The sequence below is a fragment of the Nipponia nippon genome, unplaced genomic scaffold (assembly GCF_047370975.1).
Source record: "Nipponia nippon isolate SJK-2023a ecotype South Korea unplaced genomic scaffold, ASM4737097v1 scaffold_4, whole genome shotgun sequence".
NCBI lineage: Eukaryota > Metazoa > Chordata > Aves > Pelecaniformes > Threskiornithidae > Nipponia > Nipponia nippon.
The window spans coordinates 31,194,991-31,217,023 of NW_028262358.1; the positions used below are offsets into that span (position 1 = coordinate 31,194,991).

Sequence of the window (22,033 nt, forward strand, 5' to 3'; positions counted from 1 at the left end):
CTAGGACAACTGCTTAGCAGCTGCAAGCTCAGCTTCTTCTCAGCCAGACTGAAGTGCAGTTCAACTGCCAATTGCCATTAGATTTTCAAGGTTTTGCCCTTTGGCCCATAAGCAGGTAATCATTGCAAGAAAGAGGCTGGTACCAAGCCTCAAAAGAAGGGAAGGGCAGCCTGGCAGACAGCAGGAAGAGGAGGGCCACAAAAATGATCAGAGGGATGGAACACCTCTCCTATGAGGAAAGGCTGAGAGAGTTGGGGTGGTTCATCCTGGAGAAGAGAAGGCTCCGGGGAGACCTTATTGCAGCCTTTCAATACTTAAAGAAGGCTTATAAGAAAGATGGGGACAGACTTTTTAGCAGGGCCTGTTGTGGTAGGACAAGGGGGAATGGTTTTAAACTAAAAGAGCGTAGATTCAGACTGGATATAAGGAAGAATTGTTTTACAATGAGGGTGGTGAAACACTGAAGCATGTTGCCCAGAGAGGTGGTAGATGCCCCATCCATGGAAACATTCAAGGTCAGGTTGGACAGGGCTCTGAGCAATCTGATCTAGTTGAAGATGTCCCTGCCCGTTGCAGGGAGGTTGGACTAGATGACCTTTAAAGGTCCCTTCCAACCCAAACTGTTCTACGATTCTATGAAACTCTCTGAATGCAGTTCTTGGGCACTTCCTCATTCTGCTGTGTGTGCTGCTCGACAAGTCACAATCTTGATTTCCTATCAGTTCCCAATACTGCATTGTGGGTTGGTTTGTTTTATTTTTAAAGCAGTCAGCATAAACCATTAGCTGGACTTCCCAGTAGAACTCGAGTAACCTTTACCAGGTGTGGACACCTGCCAGTGCTTTTTACACTGAAAGCATTTTTCATATCGTCTGCTTTTACATCATGGCAGAATATCATCACAGGCAGACAAGGAACCTACCCAGAGAGGTGCCTTTCTGATGATTGCCAGCTGTACTAAGAAAATTCCACTAAATCAAAGAGGAGGCAGGAAAACAGAGGGGAAAAGAAGTTGTGAAGGGAATACTACCATTCCTGTAGTCTCCCTTCAAACCAGTAGCAAGATGTGGTTTTGCCACGTTTTGCTCTTCCTCCAGATCACCTAGGCTGCCCCTCACTAGAGGAACCACTTCATACTGAGGAAAAACAGTGAAATAAAGCAAACTTGGTATTTGTCTCCTTGATGACAATTCTCTGGTTCTGGTGGCTCCCCAGCACGCTCACTGCCTGAGACTGGGTAACTGGCCCTAAAACAGCCGTCCTTAAAAGTACCACTTCATTTTGCTTATAGTTTTTCCACCTCTGCTGTTTCCACAAAATGCTCCTAGCAGTTAAAATGACAAGAATAGGGTAACACACTAAAGAATGGGATGCTCAAGGACAGAGATCAGGAGGCAAAATAAAGTCTGCGCAGGAAAGGGGGAAACACGGACAGAAAAATGAAGCAGAGAGAAAGAGGAAGGCTTTTCTGCTTGCAGAAGCTATAAAGAGAAAAAAAATATCCTCTGAAGTGACAGAAAGAGTTTGTTGCAAGCTAAGTGTAAGAATTTGAGAGGGCAGGAAAGAGATATCAGTGCTGGGTTAATTGACTATGTTTGCATGAGTTATTAAACTTCAGAAGAGAACTCCCCTTCTACAGAGCCTGGATTTGAAGGAGGCAATGTAACTATTTCAGAACGGGGATGATACTATTACAACTCCTTGTAAAAAATATTCAAGATGCCTAGTATTGGCATTCTGCATAAACTGAAATCTAAAAAGCTGGACAGTAAGAAGCAATGGGGGGGGGGGGAAGCTGTAGTCTAGACTTGGATAAAAAGGAAAGTGAAGCCCGTTAGAAGCACATGAACTCTGCTAATTGCAGAATCTGTTAAAAAAGAAGGACATTACTCAAAGCTAGAGGTCAGTTTCCAACTGATAAGCCCTAACAAACATACTACTTCAGGCTGATCTATCGTCACAGTTAGATGGATGTCAGATTCTGACAAGTTTGGTTCAGTTGGATCCAAACAATTCCTGCTGGGAAGGCACAAAATGGATGGCAAACTGGCAGCACTGTGGTCCCTCTCCAGTCCAAAGCATTCATTTTCTGCTCTAGCTGAAAGAATATTCAGCATTTCATTTCAAAAATTTGCTGATTGAAGAACCGTGCTAAGCAGATGTAAAGGGCCACTTTTCACAGCAAATTGGATGTTCATACTTTGTGTGGCTTGCTCCCAACCAGCTTCAATGTTTATAATGTCTGAGGAGGATATGCCACTGCTTTCTAGTGTCTTACAAATAATGTTTAAGTGATGGTAATTGTGTGATCTAGGTAAATATCTCCAACACTGATGGGGACACCAAGACATGGACAGTTAAAGTAACTCTCTCCATTTCTTAACAGAGAACTGCCAGAAACAGAGAGAATGTTTAATTCACACTTCAGGATTCTGATTTTCAGTGTCTGCTTTGCTCATTCAGCTAGTGAAACTAATTGCCTAGTGAGGCCAAGGCAGAACAACAATAAAGAAGCCAACGTGCATCTTATCATGGCATCTATTTTACGATAGAAGAACTGAGGCAGGAACTTTGACATCATCATGAGGAACATCACAGATAACAAAGCAGATAACTGGATGCAGCACATTGGTTCCAAGGTTGGAGCTTCAACAGGTGATAATTTTTTAATTCTTTGGCTCCTACTAACTAAAATCCTACTAACTTGAACTAAAAGATAACATCTTTTATTAGAGTGATTAGGATTTTTCTAGCTATATCATCTGGTTGAATAAAAGCCTCTTTCTGCAAATCCTGCTTCTTTAAATGATCAGGGCTACAACAGCATTACTACTGCCAGAATTAGCATAAAAGGAAATAAAGAATGTGCCAATCTGCATGGATTTATTTTTAAATGTGGTTTACTAAAAGGCAGTTGCAGAATAGACTTTTTTTTCCTTCGTGCTTAGGATAATTTGGACAGACACAAAAATAGTAGGTGCTCTCAAATGAAAATCTTATTAACATGCAGACTGCAAAACAAGCAAAAAAGTAAGTCTTTTGTCTTTAACTTAAATTGGTCATTGCAGATTCTTTCTAATTAAAACAGATTATATGTGTTATAAGAATATTATTAGAAAAAAAAAAGGCAGAAAATTTTGGAAGTTTCTAAGTCAGAAGGAATAATAAAATCAACATCTTACCCAAACCTACTGATATCAGGGCATTCAAACATTGTATGCACTAAGCAGTAACATCCTACTTTGCTCTGGTGAGTCCAAAACCATGTGCCTGCTTTTTTGTCTCATTCATATTGAAAAGCAACTCCCGTTTCTTCACTTGCTCCCATCATCAATTTTAAAATGCAAACCCTTCCAGCTGTACGTGCATCCACTCAGTCACACACACAAATGCTGTGTGTCAGCAGCTCAAGCCTGCAGAAGGAAACAGCCTCCTACAGAACTGGTCATCATGTTCAAGCTCGAGTGGGTCAGAGAGTCCATGTTTCTCTCAGACACCCTCTTCCTCCCATTAGAAGGCATAATTTCTCGGCTTTCATCAGCTGGGTAGAACATGCAGCTCTTGAGGAAGTAACAGGAGCTCCTCAAGGCTATCTATCACCTTTTTAGTATGAGCAACAGCAGCAGAAGCATGATGGTTAAGGAGGAGGTGACCTTATGAGACTCATTAGTAAAGAGGGGGATGGATACAGGGCAGAGGAGACAGAAGAGTATAACTGCCATAATCTCAGGTGAGGACTAGCCTCAGTTGTCACTGTGCTGCTCTGTCATAAAGGGGAGACTAGCAAAAGAAGGGTCTGTCACAGCTCATTTACTCCCTGAGACTTCCCAAAGTCTCCTTGGAGCTTCCCAAAGCTACTTTGGAAACCTTTCTAAAAAAGCTCTTGATAGTAATTATCAGCTATAGAACAGCAAGAGATTTGTCTTGGGAGCGTAGGGCATTTAGCATTATTCGAGAGCAGTCTCTCTGCACAGCTGAGGATAGCAGTCATGGGATATTTCTTTCCTGTATTCTTCCTTCCTCTCTGTCCTTGCTACTCAAAGTCTGGCTAGTGTGGAGATGCTACCAGGCATCCGTACTAAGTCCAGTAAACAACAATGTCTGTGGTACTGCTCACCATGTTGTTCCAGAGGCCCACAGCTATGGAAGTATAATCTTCTTCCAGAGTTTCCAGTTGTGTCTTTGATGTGGTAATGAAACCATCCCTGCCCTGAAAGAGGAAGCATTTTGAGCATGAGAAAACACTTGAGAGTATGAGAAGATGAGACATTCAGCCACAAAAGGTCTTGTTCTGTAAAATAATATTTATATCCACAATAATATGAGTCTCTGGTACTCTGATAGAATTGTTAAGGTTGGAAAGGACCTCTGAGATCATCAAGTCCAACCTGTTAACCTGACTGCCTGGTCCACCTCTAAACCATGTCCCTAAGCACCACATCCATACGTTTTCTGAATATTTCCAGGGACTGTGATTGTACCACTTCCCTGGGCAGTCTGTTCCAATGCCTAACCACTCTCTCCGTGAAGAGATTTTTCTAATATCTAATCTAAATCTCCCCTGGCACAACTTGAGCCCATTTCCTCTTGTCCTGTCACTTGTTACTTGGGAGAAGAGACTGACCCCCACCTCACTACTACCTCCTTTCAGGTAGTTGTAGAGAGCGCATTAAGCCACTTACTGCTGATCTCAGCGTGTCAAGACAAAACAGATGCTGCTGTTCTAAGTGATTGCTGTACCTACCACTGTAAGGTCACAGTGAAGGAACCGCACATCAACAGGACAAGACAACCAGAGCAACAGCAAAGCATGATCACAATAGTCACATATAGGAGATCAGGGAAACATGCAGATGTGACCACATGTACGATTTGCAATAAACAACACTTCTTCTAGCTAACACTTACATGCATTTAAAAAGTGGAAGCATGCAGAATTTGTCTTAAGAGATCATGCTTATTTTTACATGAAAGTGACTGTTGGAGGAGTTTGGAAGATTGCACATGGTGGCCTGTAGGTGTTCCACAAATCAGAAGAAATAAAGAATCCACCTATGACATAAGATGGCATATAAGGCAATAACAGAGCAATTTACTAAGAGAAGAAGTAATGCCATGAAAGTTAAAAGTTCCATTTGCATATGGGCCAACCATCGACAAGGCAAGCCTGGCATAAGAAGATCCAGCAGCAAAGGAAGATTTTGCAACACAGCAGACCCCAGCCTTCCTGGAAGCCAATTTTTTTCTCACAGTTCATTTTATTCTGCTACTGAGCTGAGAGGAGCAATGGAATTACCACAAATTCAAGGAGCTGTTATGATGCCCAGGAACCAGACCATGACTTACCACCAACCTGTTTTACAAATAACCACCTGATGTTATGTGTTGGATTTTGATACTTTGATCTGAGTGAACCATTATCTAGTAAGTAATATTTTCCCTCTTCATTGCCAGGTCTCGGACAACCTTGACCTTTGAACTTCCCATTATAGATCACCTGTGGAAAAATCATGTCTGACATCCCAGGCAACCCTATCTATACTCATTCCCCACTGGCTATGCCAAATAAAAAATCTGGACAAAATTTGTTCCCAGACTGCATTAATCTCATTGCAGGGAGGTAATTCTACTTTCCAACAGAGTTTACAAAACCTTTATCTTTTTCCCCCTACCCATTTTTAAATACTTCTTGTTACCCTCTTTTTGCCTTTGTTTCCAAACACACATGAGCATAATCAGGGATGAATGAGCTGATGACTGTAAAGGTATGGAAAAATTAGCAGCATGGACAGTTTCCAGACACTTGTGATGTTATCATCTACAGAGGTGCCATAACTTGATTTCTCCAAGGAACATAGCATTCAAAACAGAGAGGATCTCTGACTGACACTGTTTGAAGCAAGCTCCACTCTCAGGACTACTGTGTCTGATCCTGAGGTGTATTCTGCATGTGACTGACTGCCCTTGTCTTCTGGCATTACACACAGCCTAGACAGCAAAGAGCCAGCTGAATATTGCACTCAATCTCAGCAGATACAGCACAGAAAGAATGGAGCAACTCGAGTTTACTCACCGGTCTGAGCAGCAGATTTCTTTCTAGGAGAGAAGGCTGAAGAACGACAGTGAAGTCATCCTTTTGATCATACCTCTCAGACTCCAGCAGTTTTTCCCAAGCATCCTGAATAGACAACCATTTAATCGGGTGAGTATTATCAGGTAGAGAGTGTAACATATGTGCAATTCATCAAGGCTCAAAGAGAACTAAGATTATCCCCACCCCTAATAAACCACAATAGTAAAATTCTGTAATCCAGAACAAAGACAGTAATTTAATGACATCTTCTTACACAATAATTGGAAACTCCTTGTAGCTATGAGAAAGCTACACTGATTTACCATAATTTTCCTTGAAAGAGTAGCAAGTTTAGCAAGGCAATGAACTTTCATGCTTATTGCCTCTCATTTTTAAAAGGAATTCTAGCACATCTGTCTTTGTCTTAACAGAAAGTTTCCCTCTTCTAAATCATGTGTCAGGTTACTGGACAAGATGGATCATTTCTCTGATGGGATATGACAAATCCTAGCTTGCCAAAAGCTATATAGTCATTAGAAACTTCAAAAGATACTAAGATCACTCAGGTATAGAGAGAAGTTATCTCCAATGTTCTTGATGTAAGAAATGGGGTTGAGATTGCTGTGGACATGTGGTAGAAAGGCTGTTACTCAACTTCCTCACTGCTAGTCCTTCCTTAACTCCTCACTTCAGTCCAATCTGGAAAATGAATAGACATGTCTAGCAATATGAGATCCAAGCAATACAGAAGATGCCATACCTGATAGGACCACCTCAGTATGTTATCATCTAATGCGGAGCGTTCACCAACACAATTGCACTGATTCCTGCCTGGATTGCTGCAGAAAAGAATGAAAAACACATAAGACATTATGAACTTCCGATAAACAAGACAGATAGCATGAACTCTTTTAAGCCACTGACAAGCATATATTGAAGTCTAAATTGTTGCATATATTGAGAAAGCTACATGGAACATCCTAATTTTTGATATAAACATAAAATGATATATATTTCCATGTCCAGAGCTTTAGATTTCTTCTTGATTTGAAAGCCTATTCAGATGACAAATAGCACAGGGTCTCACAAGCTAGCAGCATGCTCAGGCTTAAAATAGCAGCTGCGCTAGTTTTCAAACATTTCCCTATCTATAGTCACATAGGAAAATCAAACACATTCAGAATACTTTCACAGGAACTTCTGCCTTAGTATTCAGCAACAAGACCTCCATCTAGAAATGTGGATGGAAGCTCAATGCTGCAAAACCTTATATATGCTAAACGATGGTCAGGCACTGTCAAGCAGCTAACCAATCTCAGCCAAATTTCTGACCTGCAAGGTGAAATGTGCATATTGCATGTTTCTGCAGCTAGTTGGAGAGCTCAGACCTTCAGAGGCTGTAGACAGGAACAATGAGATACATTTAAGATTAGTCTTGTTCTAGCAAAGATATACTCAGTTAAAAGTGCCTGGATGGACTGGAATCTGAGAAACATTTTTGTGGGGTTTGCAGATGTAAGCAATAAGCACCTGTCAGGAACAGACTCTCTCTCCTTTTCACAGAACTCTAGCTAAACCTATAAAATGGGAAATTTCTGTTAAAGTGTTTTTATCACTGCTGGTGAGTGAAAGAAATATGAACTCAGGGCCAGAATCTTTCCCAAGCCTAACAAAAGAACCTCATACAATACATGAAGAGAGTTATATGCCTAAAAATGTGGTTCACACATTACATTTAGTTCAGACAACACTTCTAGTTGGTAAGAATCTAATAAAGGAAGGAACTTTAAATGCCTATTATGTCCCAAACTTCAATGCCTAAAGTTAGGTACTGACATGGGACTGAGAGCGTCAGCCACTAATCTCTTAGACACCTGAAGTCTCATCTTTTGGTATGAGCTTATGTTTTTCTCTCAAAGCACAGTTCAAAATGGGGACTTGGTAGCCAAATGCCAAGGCCCTTATCTGGGAGATGATCTGGGCCTGAGGCTGAGATGAACCCAGAAGTTTACCAAACACTAAAGTACAAGGCTTGCAGATTGGTGGAACTGTTCAACCAGATAAACACATCTACAAAAGCATGCTGACAAGAAAGCAAATTGCCTTAAGTTGAAAAGGAAATATAAAAATTCCTCCGAGGAAAAAAAATTAGACCTATTTAATTTTATTTTTAAGGCCTTCAATATAGGGCAAGGCCCATATTCCTAAATCCATCTTTTCTACCTCTCATCTGTGTGTCTCACATTTTCCCACTCAGTGCCTGTGCAGGAGAAATAAGCTAGAATGCTCCATGCAATTGCTTTTGACAAGGAAAGCTTCTCCTCTGCTTATACTTGTTAAGCACGTGGTTATGCAGCAGCCAGACCCCTTCCTTGACTGATGGAATGCCTCCCAGGTTGTATACACGCAAAGCTTGTGAAACACTTCAGGATGACTATATTAGTACATATGGTGTCTTATGCCACGGGCACAGGAAAAAAATTACTGTGGAGTAAGATGGAGTGTAATCTCATCAGCTGTAAACTACTCCACCATAACCATCCAAGTGTGCACTCCTACTCCATACTAAATTGGGACATAGCTACTCACACTTTTGTTACAAGGTACTGAGAAAGGGAGACGGATGAAAGCATCTAGGCACGCAGTTACCATAAGGAACTGACAAGTTGGATGTTCTCCATCCTACCATACCCTGAGCCTGAGTAGTAGCTTTCACGTAGCCTAACAATGTACTTTAAGACCAGTTATTCCTTTTGTGAACATTGATACCTCGAAACAAACTTTTAAAGAGCCTTCAGAGTTTTTGACTCGAGAGTTGCAGAGTTTAGTCAGTAGCACTGACTAAAGAGCTGGAGGTAGGTAGACTGCAGCCTTGTGACCATAACCACAGTGCCGGCTCTGGCTGGGATGGAGTTAACTTTCTTCATAGCAGCCCATATGGTGCTGTGTTTTGGATTTGTGGCTAAAACTGTTGATCGCACACCAATGCTTTGGCTCTTGCTGAACAGTGCTTGTACCGCACTGAGACTTTCTCTTTTTCCCCACTCTGATCCACCCAGCAAGTAGGCTGGGAGCGGGCAAGAGATTGTGAGGGGACACAGCTGGGACAGCTGACCTGAACTGGCCGAGGGGGTATTCCACACTATGTGACGTCATGCTGAGCAATAAAAACCGAGGTAGAGGAAGAAGAGGAGGGGTGTTTTGGCTTCCAAGGTCGCTGTTGGCTTGGAGCCTGGTTGGACATCCTTCCACTCATAGGAGGTGGTGAGCAATTACCTTTGTGTAAGTTATTTCCTCCCACCCATTCTTTCATCTATTAAACTGCCCTTATCTGTCCCCATGAGTTTTCTTGCTTTCATTCTTCCTAGTCTTTCTCCTGTCCTCCTGGGGTTTGGTAAAGGGGGAAGTGAGTGAGAGGCTGTAGCTGCTGGCCACATATGCCTTGCAGAAAGAGTTTACCAGAAACAAAGTGGAGACCAAAAATCTTTGACATACTTTTGTATTAAGGGCAGAAAAACTGTTCAGAAGACTCTACCTCAGTTATAAAGTCAATACATACACATATCTATGTGTCTGAACACTAGTGGGTGACAACATCAAGAATTTAAGGAACCTCTGTTACCTGGCATTATTGTAATCTTGGCACGCAAGAGAGGAAGTTGTGAGTTCAGTGGAATCCACCAGGTTTACGAAGGCCTTGGGAACCTGCGGTAATAAAGAAAAAATTAATCACGTTATATTTGCAATGAAAGATCAGAAAGTAGCAATAACAGTAAATTACGTCTACAGCTCCGCGTGTGTTACCTCTCGCCTGGGATTCTGCCAGCATAAAATCAATGATCTAAGTCTTTCCCAATTCCATCCTGAACCCTACTCCTGTGCCTGCCATCTAGAATAACATTCATCATCATTCATGAAGTACTTGTGATGATGACTTCTTGACTAAGACTCAGCAATTCATTTTGCATAACCAAAGTGGCTACCAGCCAACTAAATTGAACTCAAATGAACTAGGAACTACCACTTTTGAGACAACATACCAATGCAAAACTAGGGATGAAAAGTCCTGTATAATATCGTAAGCACTCGTGCATGCTGCCTCACCTCTCCCCCAAACAGAAAGCGGCTTTCCATTTACATAATGATATTTCACTTTTGCAAGTGCACATAAACAGATTCTGGAAATAATAGTGGAGAAAATCTGAAAAGAATGCGTAGGTGGAACTTCACCTGTACACAACATTTGTTGAAGTCAGTCTGAGAAAAACGAGTGGTTGTGGCCTGATGCAATCGAACTGTACCAGGCTTAGAATACCCTTTAGGCCTTCAATCCAGCAAAACAAAATTCTTGGAAGATGCTTTTGAAATACTTCAGATAAACAGTGAATAGTCTGCTTTAGTAGCGATATATCTGCATCTAGTCTACTATTCATTAGTAGACTAAGACTCAGTGCAGAGCATTTCCCAGAAACCATCCTAGATAAGCGGATAATTTGTAGCTCAGCCAGCTAGAAAACCTTTAGAAATGCTGAGATCTTAAAATGAATGCATAATAGGAAAAAAGATCCATTATACATATTTTTAATGGGTGTTTTCCCTGGTCTGTAAAAGTCATCACCAGGTAGTTAGCAGCCTGAACACTACCTAGGTAGCTCCATACATCCAGTAATTAAATATCAGTTATTTTCACAAACAGCTCTGCTAAACATGAATGACATTCAGACCTAGACAGATGAACTCCATTTTTAATAGAAATCACTTTAAAAACCCAAAGACTGAGTGGTACATCAGCTTGTGTTGCAAAACGAAGCAGTTACTTGTCTGTCCTTTCTGTTTGCATGCATCAGCTTTTTAAAAGCATGAATAGAACACTTACTGACAATGAATGAAGCCAGTGGATTGAAGTCAATGAGACTGGTGTTCTAAGTCACCTGAACAGTGGTACAAGCCCTAGTCCAGTAAGGGAGATTGCAAAAATCAGCAAAAGATTCAGGTATTCAACGTTGATTAATAAATCTTACCTTTTTATACAAAAAATCCAAGACAGCTTTAAGTTTTTCCAGATTGTCTAATATGCAGCTCTTCTGTAAATGAGATAAGAAATGCCATCAGAACTAGCAGAAAAAACAAAATTATCAATTTGCCAAAGGTCACAAATCCTGTGTGTTGAGGTGCGTACTGAAGTGTTACCAATGACCACCATATTCTGGATTCAGCCTTAGCCAGCACCAAGAAAAAACCAAGGAACTAGTTTTGTAATTTAACTGCCTATAATTAGACAACTTCTTTAGACTTGAAGGTGGAAAAGAGCTGTTCTACTAAGGCATCTCAGACTTGGGATCACAAATTAAGTACACGTGTATAAATAAAAGTGCGCCATGTGCTTACATCACTGGATAGAGTAATTCCAACATCCTGGAACTAGCTACTGCTTTGGTTCACTATGGCAGAGACCAGAGCTTGGGAAAGTGTCTTAACCACCTGCCTTGACTGCTAAACCACCCCATGAAAAGCTTACCAGTTGTGTGGAGGCACAGGAAGAGCATGGGTTTTCAGCACTAAAAAAAACTGTGATCAGTTTCCAGTCATTTTGGAAGTCCATCATCTGGGAGAAAAAAAAAACAACAATAAAAAAATTGAATAGGATGATACGAGACCTATTTGCCATTTTCCTTTCTCACACAGGATCTGCTACAGCTTTAAACCAGCAAGACCAAGCAGTAGCCCATGACCCTACCCTGGCCACCTGATCACTTCCATTTGACAAACCATCCAGCTTTTCCCAGCAGGAGACAGCAAACGGATGGTTAGGCAGCAAATGCTGCAATTAAAGCTGAACGCACACCTATAAAAATCTCAGGTTAGAGCCAGAAATTGCTGCTGCCATTGAAGAGTCCATTGGAGAGGATGGGCATGCACAGCTTAGCACAGAGCTTGATGCTGCTTCTTTCCATCACCGTTGCAGCTTGCTGACAGGGTTAATGTTCCAGAACTGCTGAGATTGGGCCACGCTAGTGGGATGAAGACTGGAGCAAAAATCTGAGAGCTAGAGCTCTGCTCAGCTGTGCTACATTTACTAGGCAGTTCTTGCCAATCCTGAAGAGCATTGGTTAGAATCACTCAGTTCTACAAAACTGTATGCTAAATCCATGTACAAACAGTCTGATGGGCTCCCTGTAGAGTGAGGAGACAACAGCAGAATTACCTTGGCAATTACATTTTCCTGTTATGTCAAGACCATTTTACAAAATAACATGCCTCAGGGTTAAGAATAGAAGAAAAATGAATGTGTAAAACTCCAGGATGGGATTTACAAAGCACTCAGCTGTGAGTGATAATTCAAACTCTCACCAGCGTCAACCACTGACATCGGCCAAAGCATATCTAGGCCTTTACTGTCCTTTCTGAAAATATGATCCTAAAAGACCAAGAGGAAACTGAAGAGACAAATACCGAGAATTATTATTTTGGGTTGGCTTCTCAGAAACTGGCACAGTTACGGAGTGCAGCTAGCAGAGGTCTCACATTCTTAACCAACAGAAAACAAACATACTGTCTTCCCTAGCAAGATCTTCAGCCACTCTGACAAATGCAAACCAGGTAGGATACTTTCAAGAATAAAACTCCTTACTTAAAAAGTACAGAATTGATTCTTATTTACAACAGAAAGACCAAAGTCCGTTAACCTCAGGAAATGGCATTTTCTACTTTGAAGACATTTTTGATTGCTGTTTACAGTATTTAATACCATTTCTCCTTTTTTCTGCTCTAGCATCGAGCTCTCTGAATTGTCTTGTGCTTTAAACAAACCTGATTCTCTTTCATGAGCTTCACTATTTCTTCAGCTTGATGCAAGAGGTCTCTGAAAAGCAGAAAGGAAAAGAGAAACTATGAAGGCATCAGTAAGGGTAAAGCTTTGGCTGATTTTTACCATTAAATCAAACAACATTTGAGACTTCAGGTGGGATTAATCTTCTCTCTCCTAAATGTGTTAAGATTAGACTCTTGTCTGTGCTACACAGAGAGCCTGGGGTGATTAGCTCATATTCAAGCATCTCACTTTCAGACATGTGTGCTTAGATGAAAACGGCAGACACAGCTTGGTAGGCACACCTCTAATTCTATTTGAGCCAAAAAAATTGTCTTGCAGCTATAAAGAGGGAGACCTGATGTTAAGTCAGGTGAACCAGTCTGCGAAGCACGTGGTGGGCTTTGTTCCTTCTGCTTCTGAGAAATGACAATTGAGCCACAGCGGCAGGGTCTGTCCCTGGCATGTCTGTGCAGCCTCTGCACAGGCAGTACTGAACATATCCTGTGTCCAGTGAAGTGCTCCAGCATCAAAGGCTTCCATCCTCCACCTTGCCAGCTGTAAATCAACTGCCCAGCCAAAACCCCCTCAGACTTACATGGCTTGACTGTCTGATGTCGCTCCCTTTGGGCCAGGTGGAGGAGACAGGTGTAGGACCGAGGGATTAAAACTGCTAATGAGAGCTGAATGACATAAACAGATTAGGCGATTTCTGCATACAAGGGGCCGTTTCACTATAAACACAACAGAACTAAAACAGCCAGAAAATGTAAAGTCTGAGGATCTCTTGGCAGGCATGAGAGGTACACCTGAGCCGCTCTGCAGCTGTTCTTGCTGGTTTTGCTCCTCACCTTCTCAAGTGGAGGTTTGACATCTGAGTTTGCCTCCAGACTCAGGTCAGAAACCTCCATCCCCATCTCTCATGTCAGCCACAAGTAGTGTAGGTGGATTTAAATACAGGCAGCTGTAGAAATGAAGTTACTAGGAAGGGCTACCCAGAGACAGTCTCCTGAAGCGCTGAGGAGTTGCCAGGTTTTACGCCCCTTTCACAGGGAAATGGAGGTGACATTAAGACACTAGGAAGAAGATTTGGAGGGGAGGACCCTAGAGCTATCCACTACTCAGCATTTCAGTGGACCTGAAAGTTTTACTTGCAACACCCTTCAAGCAAGTCAAGGCTGCCTTCAGAGCCAGCTGGAACAAGCTGATAGATGATGAATTCACATATGTGGTGCATCTATGGCAGCCCCAGTGTAAATCCTGAACACATGGCAGCGGAAAGAGTACCGGACAGGCAAACCCACACAAGATTTCACTGGGCTAGCATGGGCAGCAAGCACACACCAGCAGGGACTGTGGTGTGGGTAGTAGTAGCAGCCCCAAAATCCCTGTTGGACACATAATACTCTTGCAGCAGTCTGCGGCACCCCTTCTTCACCGCTATTTGTCTACCTGGACAGTCTCTTTAAACCCAGCACAGATAACCCAGACTGGCTGTACTCATGTTCCTTGAGTACACCATCCCTCAGGCTTCCCTTACACCCCTGCAGTGTGCTTGTCCTGCACCTGCTCTGCAGCCCAGCAAAGCCCTGGAGCTCCTGCCAGCCTGCTGTTCAATCAATTTGCTTGAGTTTCAGTGTGACAGCAAGACGCACCTGCTAAAGTTTCCACGCTTACTTCAGGGAGGCTCTTTCCTGTGCTACAGCAAGGGAAGAGAAAACAGGAAGTTGCTGTTATTCCGTTTCTCAAAGAAAAATTATATTACAGCACAGCCTCAATTTCTTATTAGCTATGCTACAGCTCAGAGTGCGTATTCATGGCAGCTGCTGAAATTAAGAATGGGGCCTTTCTTTCCCCAAAACCATCATGTCATCAGCCACTGCTGAGTAAGAACGCAGTCTTAGATCTCAATTTTTTGTGTCTCTGTACACTCTGCATGTTGCAGTAATTTTGCTTATGCGTACGTACAAGTAATGCAGGGACCTCTCTGTGTGCACCCACATACAAGTGGACACAGATGTTTGTACAACCATTTAAAAAAATTAGTCTTTTAAAGTTTGTCTGTGCAGGGCCAAATCCTCATCCAGAATGTTATGACTCTAAAGAGCTACAAAGTTAAGCCATATGTTCACTCACTGATTTAGATCTGCTAAGGGGGCATGAAAAAAGAAAATGGGGTAAGGCTTGTCCATGAAGCACTGGGAATCATTCAAGCAGAAGACAGGGCATCATGACTCCTGAGTTCGTTCTTTGCTTTGATAAATCCCCGCTTTCTGGTGTCTAACTAGTAGATGATGATATTTACTACCTAGGATTCATCATGTAGCAATGATTCTTAATCAAGGTTATTGCAGCCGTAAGGTAGTTCTATATCTTGCATAAGTACAAAGAATGTCTGTTAACTAAGGATTGGGAAGAATCCAGTGTCTCAAAATCCTTTATATTTTATGTAGGCTTTCTCCTCCTCTCTAGAAAACAATAGTAAGAATGGCTTGGACCTAATTCCTGCACTGTGATACTGTATAAATTAGTATTATGACACTTATCAATGCTAACAATTCATCATTACCTTTGGATTAAATCTTCATGAGGTACACTGGATCCTGGTGTCTGTGAACAAGCAAGCAATAAAAATAGCATTAAGCAAAGGGTAAACTAGCTCTACATACGCTGTTCCCCTACTGTATTCCGCTCGTTATAGATAGCATTGTTTTCTACATACTCTTCTCCATTGTTTTGTAGTTACTCACAGATTTTAATTATTTTTCAGAGCTTCCTTATTACAGCGTATTTTCATAGTCTGGTAATCCTTTCTTAGTTACTGATTTCAATAATGAATTTATTACATATGGCTGAAAATAAAATTTGACATGTTGAACTCAAATTCAGTCAAATGAAATGCTGTTCTAAACCAAATTTGTCTGGATCTACTCCTTTTCAACAAGGGACATGACCTGAAGTCATTTAGATAATTTACATGGATGGCACTCACCCAGTACGGTGTCTGCTAAAAACACCCTTAACATAAACAGAGGAACTTCATTGATTTCAGAGAGTCTGAGGAGGAGACAGCAACAGAGATGTTTGCTCTAGGAAAGCAGACATTACTTAAAAGAAGATCATTTATGTTTTTCTGTGGCACCATCCACGAGCAACAAAGACATTAGCACGAAAAAGACTTGCTCTAAGGGGCCATGCATCTGATATGGGCGAAGCACCTTTGCATTTAAGACAATTATTTTCTTCCAAAGAGGGAAGTACTCACAAGGAGTCCAGGAGTGCTGATTTTCTAACGGAAAGCTTTCACCCCAAGGAAAAGTATGATGTCTTGACAAATACTATCTCAAATTTGAAAGTTGTTTTATGACAAGGGAGAATCTCCCCCGTTTCTTCGCAGTTGTAGCCCCTGCAATGGCTACCAGTTTTTGCCCAACATCCATTTCTACACTTCCTCAAAGCTTGAGAATTGTGGTTAAATGCTTTTAATTGGACCTCAAATCTATTTCAGATATTCACTTCCAATTATTAAGATAAGTAAAGATCATGCAAATCTGACTGTATTAGAACAGGCAGAAGAACTTTACCCAGTGATTTATACATCAGAATTATATCTTTGGGATTCTTCTAAAGCTTCTACCTTCCAGATAGGAAACCAGTCTCTACAGAAAACACTTCAACAGGGTGGAAAATCCACTGCATTTCACAATAATTTGTTCTAATGGTGATCACCAAAATTTTTTTCCAGTTTGAATTTTCCCAGCTGCTTCTTCCAGTTATTCGATCCGTTATGCTCATTGTTAGGAAAATCCAAGCACTGTAATCAAATATCATGGTTCTCTGCAAGAGCACTGTGATCACATTTCCTCCTGCACGAAGTTAGGTGGGTATTTTTAGACTTAGGGTATACTGGAACACTGAACAGCAGATATTTCCAGTCATTTTTTACCAGAAGCCTTTGATGCTTGCGGAAAGATTCAAGTCCTGAACGCCCTAACTGGGACCCCAAACTACATCATCAGCTCACTTCATCATCACAACGGAGGAAATGGGTCACATTCAGCACACTTCCCGCTTGTACTTACTCTTTGCAAACTTCCTATTGCAGTGACTGTTTTAATGTCAGCTGGCCTCAGAGCATGAACTGGAGAAAAGTGAAAGACTCCAGGTTAAAAAAGAGCAGCAACCTTGAAAGAAAATTACATTCACCAGTATACTAAAACATAACAAAATTGACTAAAACATAAGAAGTCTATACTCATCGTTTTGACTGGTGGTTTTAAATCAGTCACAGAGGATGAGAAACTTACTCAGGTGTTCAGTAAATACTTTGAGTGCTTAGGTGCACTGAAATGCTCAACCATCAAGCAAGAAGAGACCAGAAAACACTGCTGTGATTGATTTACGTAATAGCGGCATCCTCAATTAGCAGCTGGAGAAACTAAGGTAGAAAAGTAATTATGAAGAGGACAAAAAACTGAGGAGTTTGTAGAGCCTACCTCCACTTAGTCACATCCCACACATATGCATCCCCTCAAAGAGCTGATTTTTCCCCCCGCCCATTCTCAAATAATCTTGGGAGAGAAAGCCTCTACAAGAATAATATCAAACACAAACCTGAAGAGGAAGGGGTCTCAGGTAACATCGCCTGCTCACATGAAAACTGCAAGCTTCCTAGAGTCTTTGACATAAACAAACAAATATGGTTGGTTGCTTAGATCTAGCAAGGAAATTTGTGGAAGGAGGGGTCCTATGGGCTCCATTCTCACACAGTACCAAGCTCTTACTCATGTGACAGCATTTTTAAATAAAAATTACACCTCTGCTAAAAATACCCAGGAACACAGATTTGGACAGCTGCATTTTCAAATCCATTCTTCCAAAACCTGACACTTTTTGCTCAGTTTTCTTACTGACTGCCACAGAACTGGGCCTAAGCAAACAATGAAATGTGCTGAACGCAACCTGTTGCACCCATTGCTGCAAACAGTGAGTGCTTAATCTGGAAGAGGTCGTAAAGACAGCTACTGCATGCATCTTCACATGCCAAGGGGCACCCACCCAACAGACACAACAAAAAGCTACACCTCCAACATGCAACAGGAAAGGTAGAATGAACCAGTTCTGGGTCCTTGGCAACTGGCAAAATTCCCAGGTGATCATAGAAAGCACTGAAGAGGGGAAAAAAAAAAAGAGTTGCATTTGGGGCAAGGATGTGAGTGATGTTATTCACTCAGCATGAGAGACAGCTAGGAACATTATTTAATGCCCTTCTACATCCAGACTGTAGGTGTGGCCCAACATCTAGTACTTTAAAGAGAGATGAAAGACAACCCCCCGGGGTGACTTGGCTAGGCCTTCCCTCATCACTACGACCATGTTTGGCTAGCTGATCATCACTACTAAGCAAGGGTGAAATCTATATTGCAACAAGGGCCACCACAGTCCCCATGCACCCCCTAGTCCCCAGTTGGAGGACTTTAATGGTGCACATTTTGCAAGGAAGAGTTCAATCTTGTGTTTCTAAAAGAGCAACAGAGCATCTAGGAACAAGCGCTAACCACAATTGCTCTATGTACAGGATATGCAACCTAATAACAAACGTTGTTCGGAGAAACCTTTATTTCCTGAGTAGGTACTGTAATCTTGCAGCTGCAACATCACATTGCTGAGTCATTTGCTTTGCATTTATTCTTTGCAGAATCGAACAGTTTAGAGCACCAAGCTGTATTTTTAATTCTTCTGCCTGCCTCAGAAGAAGCAACAGCCAGAGAAGTGATGATAGGTATTGAAAAAAGGAAAAAAAAGATAAAGCTGTATTCATACTTTACCTTTAGTTTCCCCTGTTCTTCCAGATGATCTGCATTACCTTAAAAACATTAAGAGAATGAATTGTGCTTTTTTTTTTTTTAACCTTAGAAAAACACTTCAGAAGACTTAATATACCTAAAAACACAGAATCCTGCAACCTTTCTCCTCTGCCCTACTTTCCAAAGGTGAGGCTCCTCCCAACAACCAGATATATTTTCTTATTTTTTGCTGTACTAGAATAAGCTTTTAGTTATTATAAGCAGATGAGAGCTGTTGAAATTAGTGGAATACAATGAATTCATAAACACAGGTGATGGACTGCTTGTGGATCTCCTCAACCAATCTCATCCTCCACAAGCCTTTTCTACCCGTTTTCCTCTTCAGCACGTTTCATATATCGCTATAGTCTTAATCTGTCCAAATTTAGAGTAACTTGAACATGTACAAGGTGGCACTCCTTAGAAAGGAGCAATTCACATTAATCTGCATCTTCCACAGCCAGAGAGCAACATCACACTGTTGTGAGTTTGCCATAGTGATACAGAAACAGCTGCAATTTCTTTTAGTAAAGAGTGCTGACAGATGAAATAGCCTGTGGAGCCAGAAATCAGGCCTGTAGCTATTTCAGTAAACATTATTCTCTTCACTTGAATTTATATACATAGAGTTTGGTTTATCCTAAAATCTCCACAAAGGTAGCCACAAAGTCTGAGTCTGGATCCTCAGCTGAACTTCAAAGCATACTCGCAGCTGCTCCTGTTTGCCACACTGAAGCCATCAGCATCCAGCAAGTCTCATAACGAGCCTTGCTGTGCTTAGAGTAATTGTCCTTTAACATCCAGGAGCTACTTCTAGAATGCTTAGTCCTGCTGCATACTTCTGCTTGTAGACCTTTCTTTCCACGTCAAAGACAGAGTAAATGCAGAGCCAGCTCAGCCCAGCAGGTGAGATACACTTGGGTGTAGGGCAGCTGGCAGTGCTTTTGCTGCAAGGAGGTGATGTGCAGGCGCAGCCCCTGTGGACATGGGCACCAGTGCACACAGAGGCCAGCACAGTGGCAGAAAGCCACTACTGTTCCCCATGACCACCTCAGTCTCTCCCATGAGCCACACGATGTGACCATCATCAATAACTGTCAACAACTTCCATATGTTTTGTGGGTTTTTTTTCCCCCCACTTGGGTTTCAGCCATGAGCTATTTGCAAATTTATATTATTTTTACTGTACTTGGTAGAAAGTTGAGACAGTTGCTGCCTGGCTGTTGTGTGACATTTTATTTAAAATTTGTGCTTGTTCAATCAGTGTTTTTGGATGATGCTTTACTCGGGACAATAACCAGAACCCCAGCTCTGTTGTTTGAGATACTGGAGGCATGCACAATAAGGGACTCATCTGCATCATGCAAATCTATTGCAGAAACTCAGTATCTTTGAGAATTTTAACACTAATTTCAACTATATTTGAGAAAAGATCCACAGGTTACACTGAGGAAAAAAAGAGGGTCCAATCCCAGTTTCCAGGACTGGAGGAGTCAGGGCGGGGCAGGGAAAGATCTCTTGATATTTCAAAGATTTAAGAACAGCTGTACTATATCAGACTGAAGGTCCATCTAATCTGGGATTCTGCCTCTGACAACATCCAAATGCAGATGCTTAGGGAAAGAATAAGGAAAATACAGTTTTACTTCCATGCTCTATTCTCCCAGCTATCTGTGCTATTAGTCTCCCTGAGCAAGTAATTACTTAGTGTTGAAGAACTCCTCGAGACTTTTCTTCCATGAATTTGCCTATTTGTTTTTCTAACTCTTCCACACTTTTGGCTTCCCCCCAAGTCCTGTGGCAAAGGTGCTTCATCATTTATTTACACGTTGAAAAAAAAGTACTTTCTCATTGATTAATAATTTGATCTGTTTCCTTGTTGTAGTAGTCATTCCCCTGTTTCCACAAAATTTACCATTTGGCATATGTCTGTATGTCTTTATCATATACCTATCCATCCAGGCCGAAAAGTCAGTCTATTTGATCCCATGTGGATGCTGTTTCATAAGTCTGAGCACTCTTCCCCTTTATCCTCCTCCTAGGTTTTTCCACATCTTTTTTGAGATGAAAAGTTTAGACAACTATCAAGATGCTGGTGAACTATGGACCTATACACAGCAGCAGCAATGTGTTTTCTATGCTGTTCTCTCCCTGACTCCTGAAACTGTTTGTGTCTCTGACTGTTGCTAACATTGAGCTGATGTCTTCAGACAGCTATGTTCTGTGACCAAGCAGTATCTAATTTAGAGTTCACCATCGTGTACACATAGCTAGAGTAAGTTTTCCCCATATATATTACTTTTAAGTTTTCATTCTGAGCATCCTGGATAGTTTTGCATCAGCAAGCTAGCACGGTCCCTTACCCAGTTCACTTCTGAATACGTGGAGAGCCCACATCCCAACACAGATCAATATGAGCCTCTGCAGGTTCACTCTCCCCTCTTCTCACAGTTTGAAAATTTGCAGTCTGATTCTTCAGTCCCCAGCTTTTAACCAGGGGCCCACAAAGGTGCCCTCACCCTTATACTGTGACAGTTAGCTTCATTAGGAGCTCTTGCTCAAATAATTTGTGGAAATCCAAATACACCCAAGCTGAATAATCATTCCATAGGCACATGCCCATTCTCATGCATTTTGTCCATCAGTTCCACAGGGAAGCTCCCCTCTTAAATCATATTTACCCCAAGTCAGTTCACTCTGTTCTTTATGCTGCTATCACCAATTTGCCTAGTGCAGAAGACAACTCTACTGCTTTTGTACAGCTGCCACTGCAGTTCCCTAGATCCTCCTAAAATGGAGCCCATTATAAAAACTGGTTTCACATTTGCCATCTTCCATTCCCGACGCCAATACTGATTCAAGAAATAGTTTGCACCACAGTTAATATAATGGACATGTTCATATTTCTGCTTGGCTCACTCCCTTGCATGGATATCATCTAATCCTGGCAGTTCTTTTACTATTTGTTATCAATTTGTTTAAGGATTTGACCATTCCCCTGCTTGTCCCCTATGCTGAAAGGCTCTGAGTGCAAGGCCTTTTTTAAGCTCTTGTGCAGAGGACACCAAAGAAAGAAAAAATTAATTTCGTTCTTCTGTTGGTCTTCAGCTTTCTTCTATATGTCAGTCAGCCCTACAGACTCTCTGTTTCAGATGTTTTTGAAAAAGGATTTATTAGTTTTTATTCCTTCAACAAAGATTCATTGTTTCCTCTTGGATTCATTTTTGTCTTGGCTGATTAAATTTTAACCTCTTCAGTTTTCTCAGTTTGCTTTGGATTTATGCTTTCCATAGGATGATTTTTTTA

The 22,033-nt window shown here is 41.5% G+C and overlaps 1 protein-coding gene across 5 annotated transcripts in view; it reads right to left on the minus strand.

The window, feature by feature from the left end:
* The window catches only part of PLB1 (phospholipase B1), an 86,917-nt gene that overhangs the window by 60,151 nt on the left and 4,733 nt on the right, over window positions 1-22,033 (minus strand). For all 5 annotated transcript variants that reach the window (XM_087775177.1, XM_009475089.2, XM_087775175.1 and 2 more), the window contains exons 2-14: window positions 18,710-18,747; window positions 17,496-17,559; window positions 16,964-17,022; window positions 15,451-15,491; window positions 14,537-14,580; window positions 13,480-13,564; window positions 12,884-12,935; window positions 11,592-11,678; window positions 11,095-11,157; window positions 9,696-9,778; window positions 6,834-6,912; window positions 6,074-6,178; window positions 4,118-4,210 (exon numbers count right to left, since the gene is read on the minus strand). In XM_087775177.1, coding sequence (XP_087631303.1) covers window positions 4,118-4,210; window positions 6,074-6,178; window positions 6,834-6,912; window positions 9,696-9,778; window positions 11,095-11,157; window positions 11,592-11,678; window positions 12,884-12,935; window positions 13,480-13,564; window positions 14,537-14,580; window positions 15,451-15,491; window positions 16,964-17,022; window positions 17,496-17,523 — 819 coding nt within the window. In that variant the 5' untranslated portion in view covers window positions 17,524-17,559; window positions 18,710-18,747. The remainder of the gene's footprint in view (window positions 1-4,117; window positions 4,211-6,073; window positions 6,179-6,833; window positions 6,913-9,695; window positions 9,779-11,094; window positions 11,158-11,591; window positions 11,679-12,883; window positions 12,936-13,479; window positions 13,565-14,536; window positions 14,581-15,450; window positions 15,492-16,963; window positions 17,023-17,495; window positions 17,560-18,709; window positions 18,748-22,033) is intronic.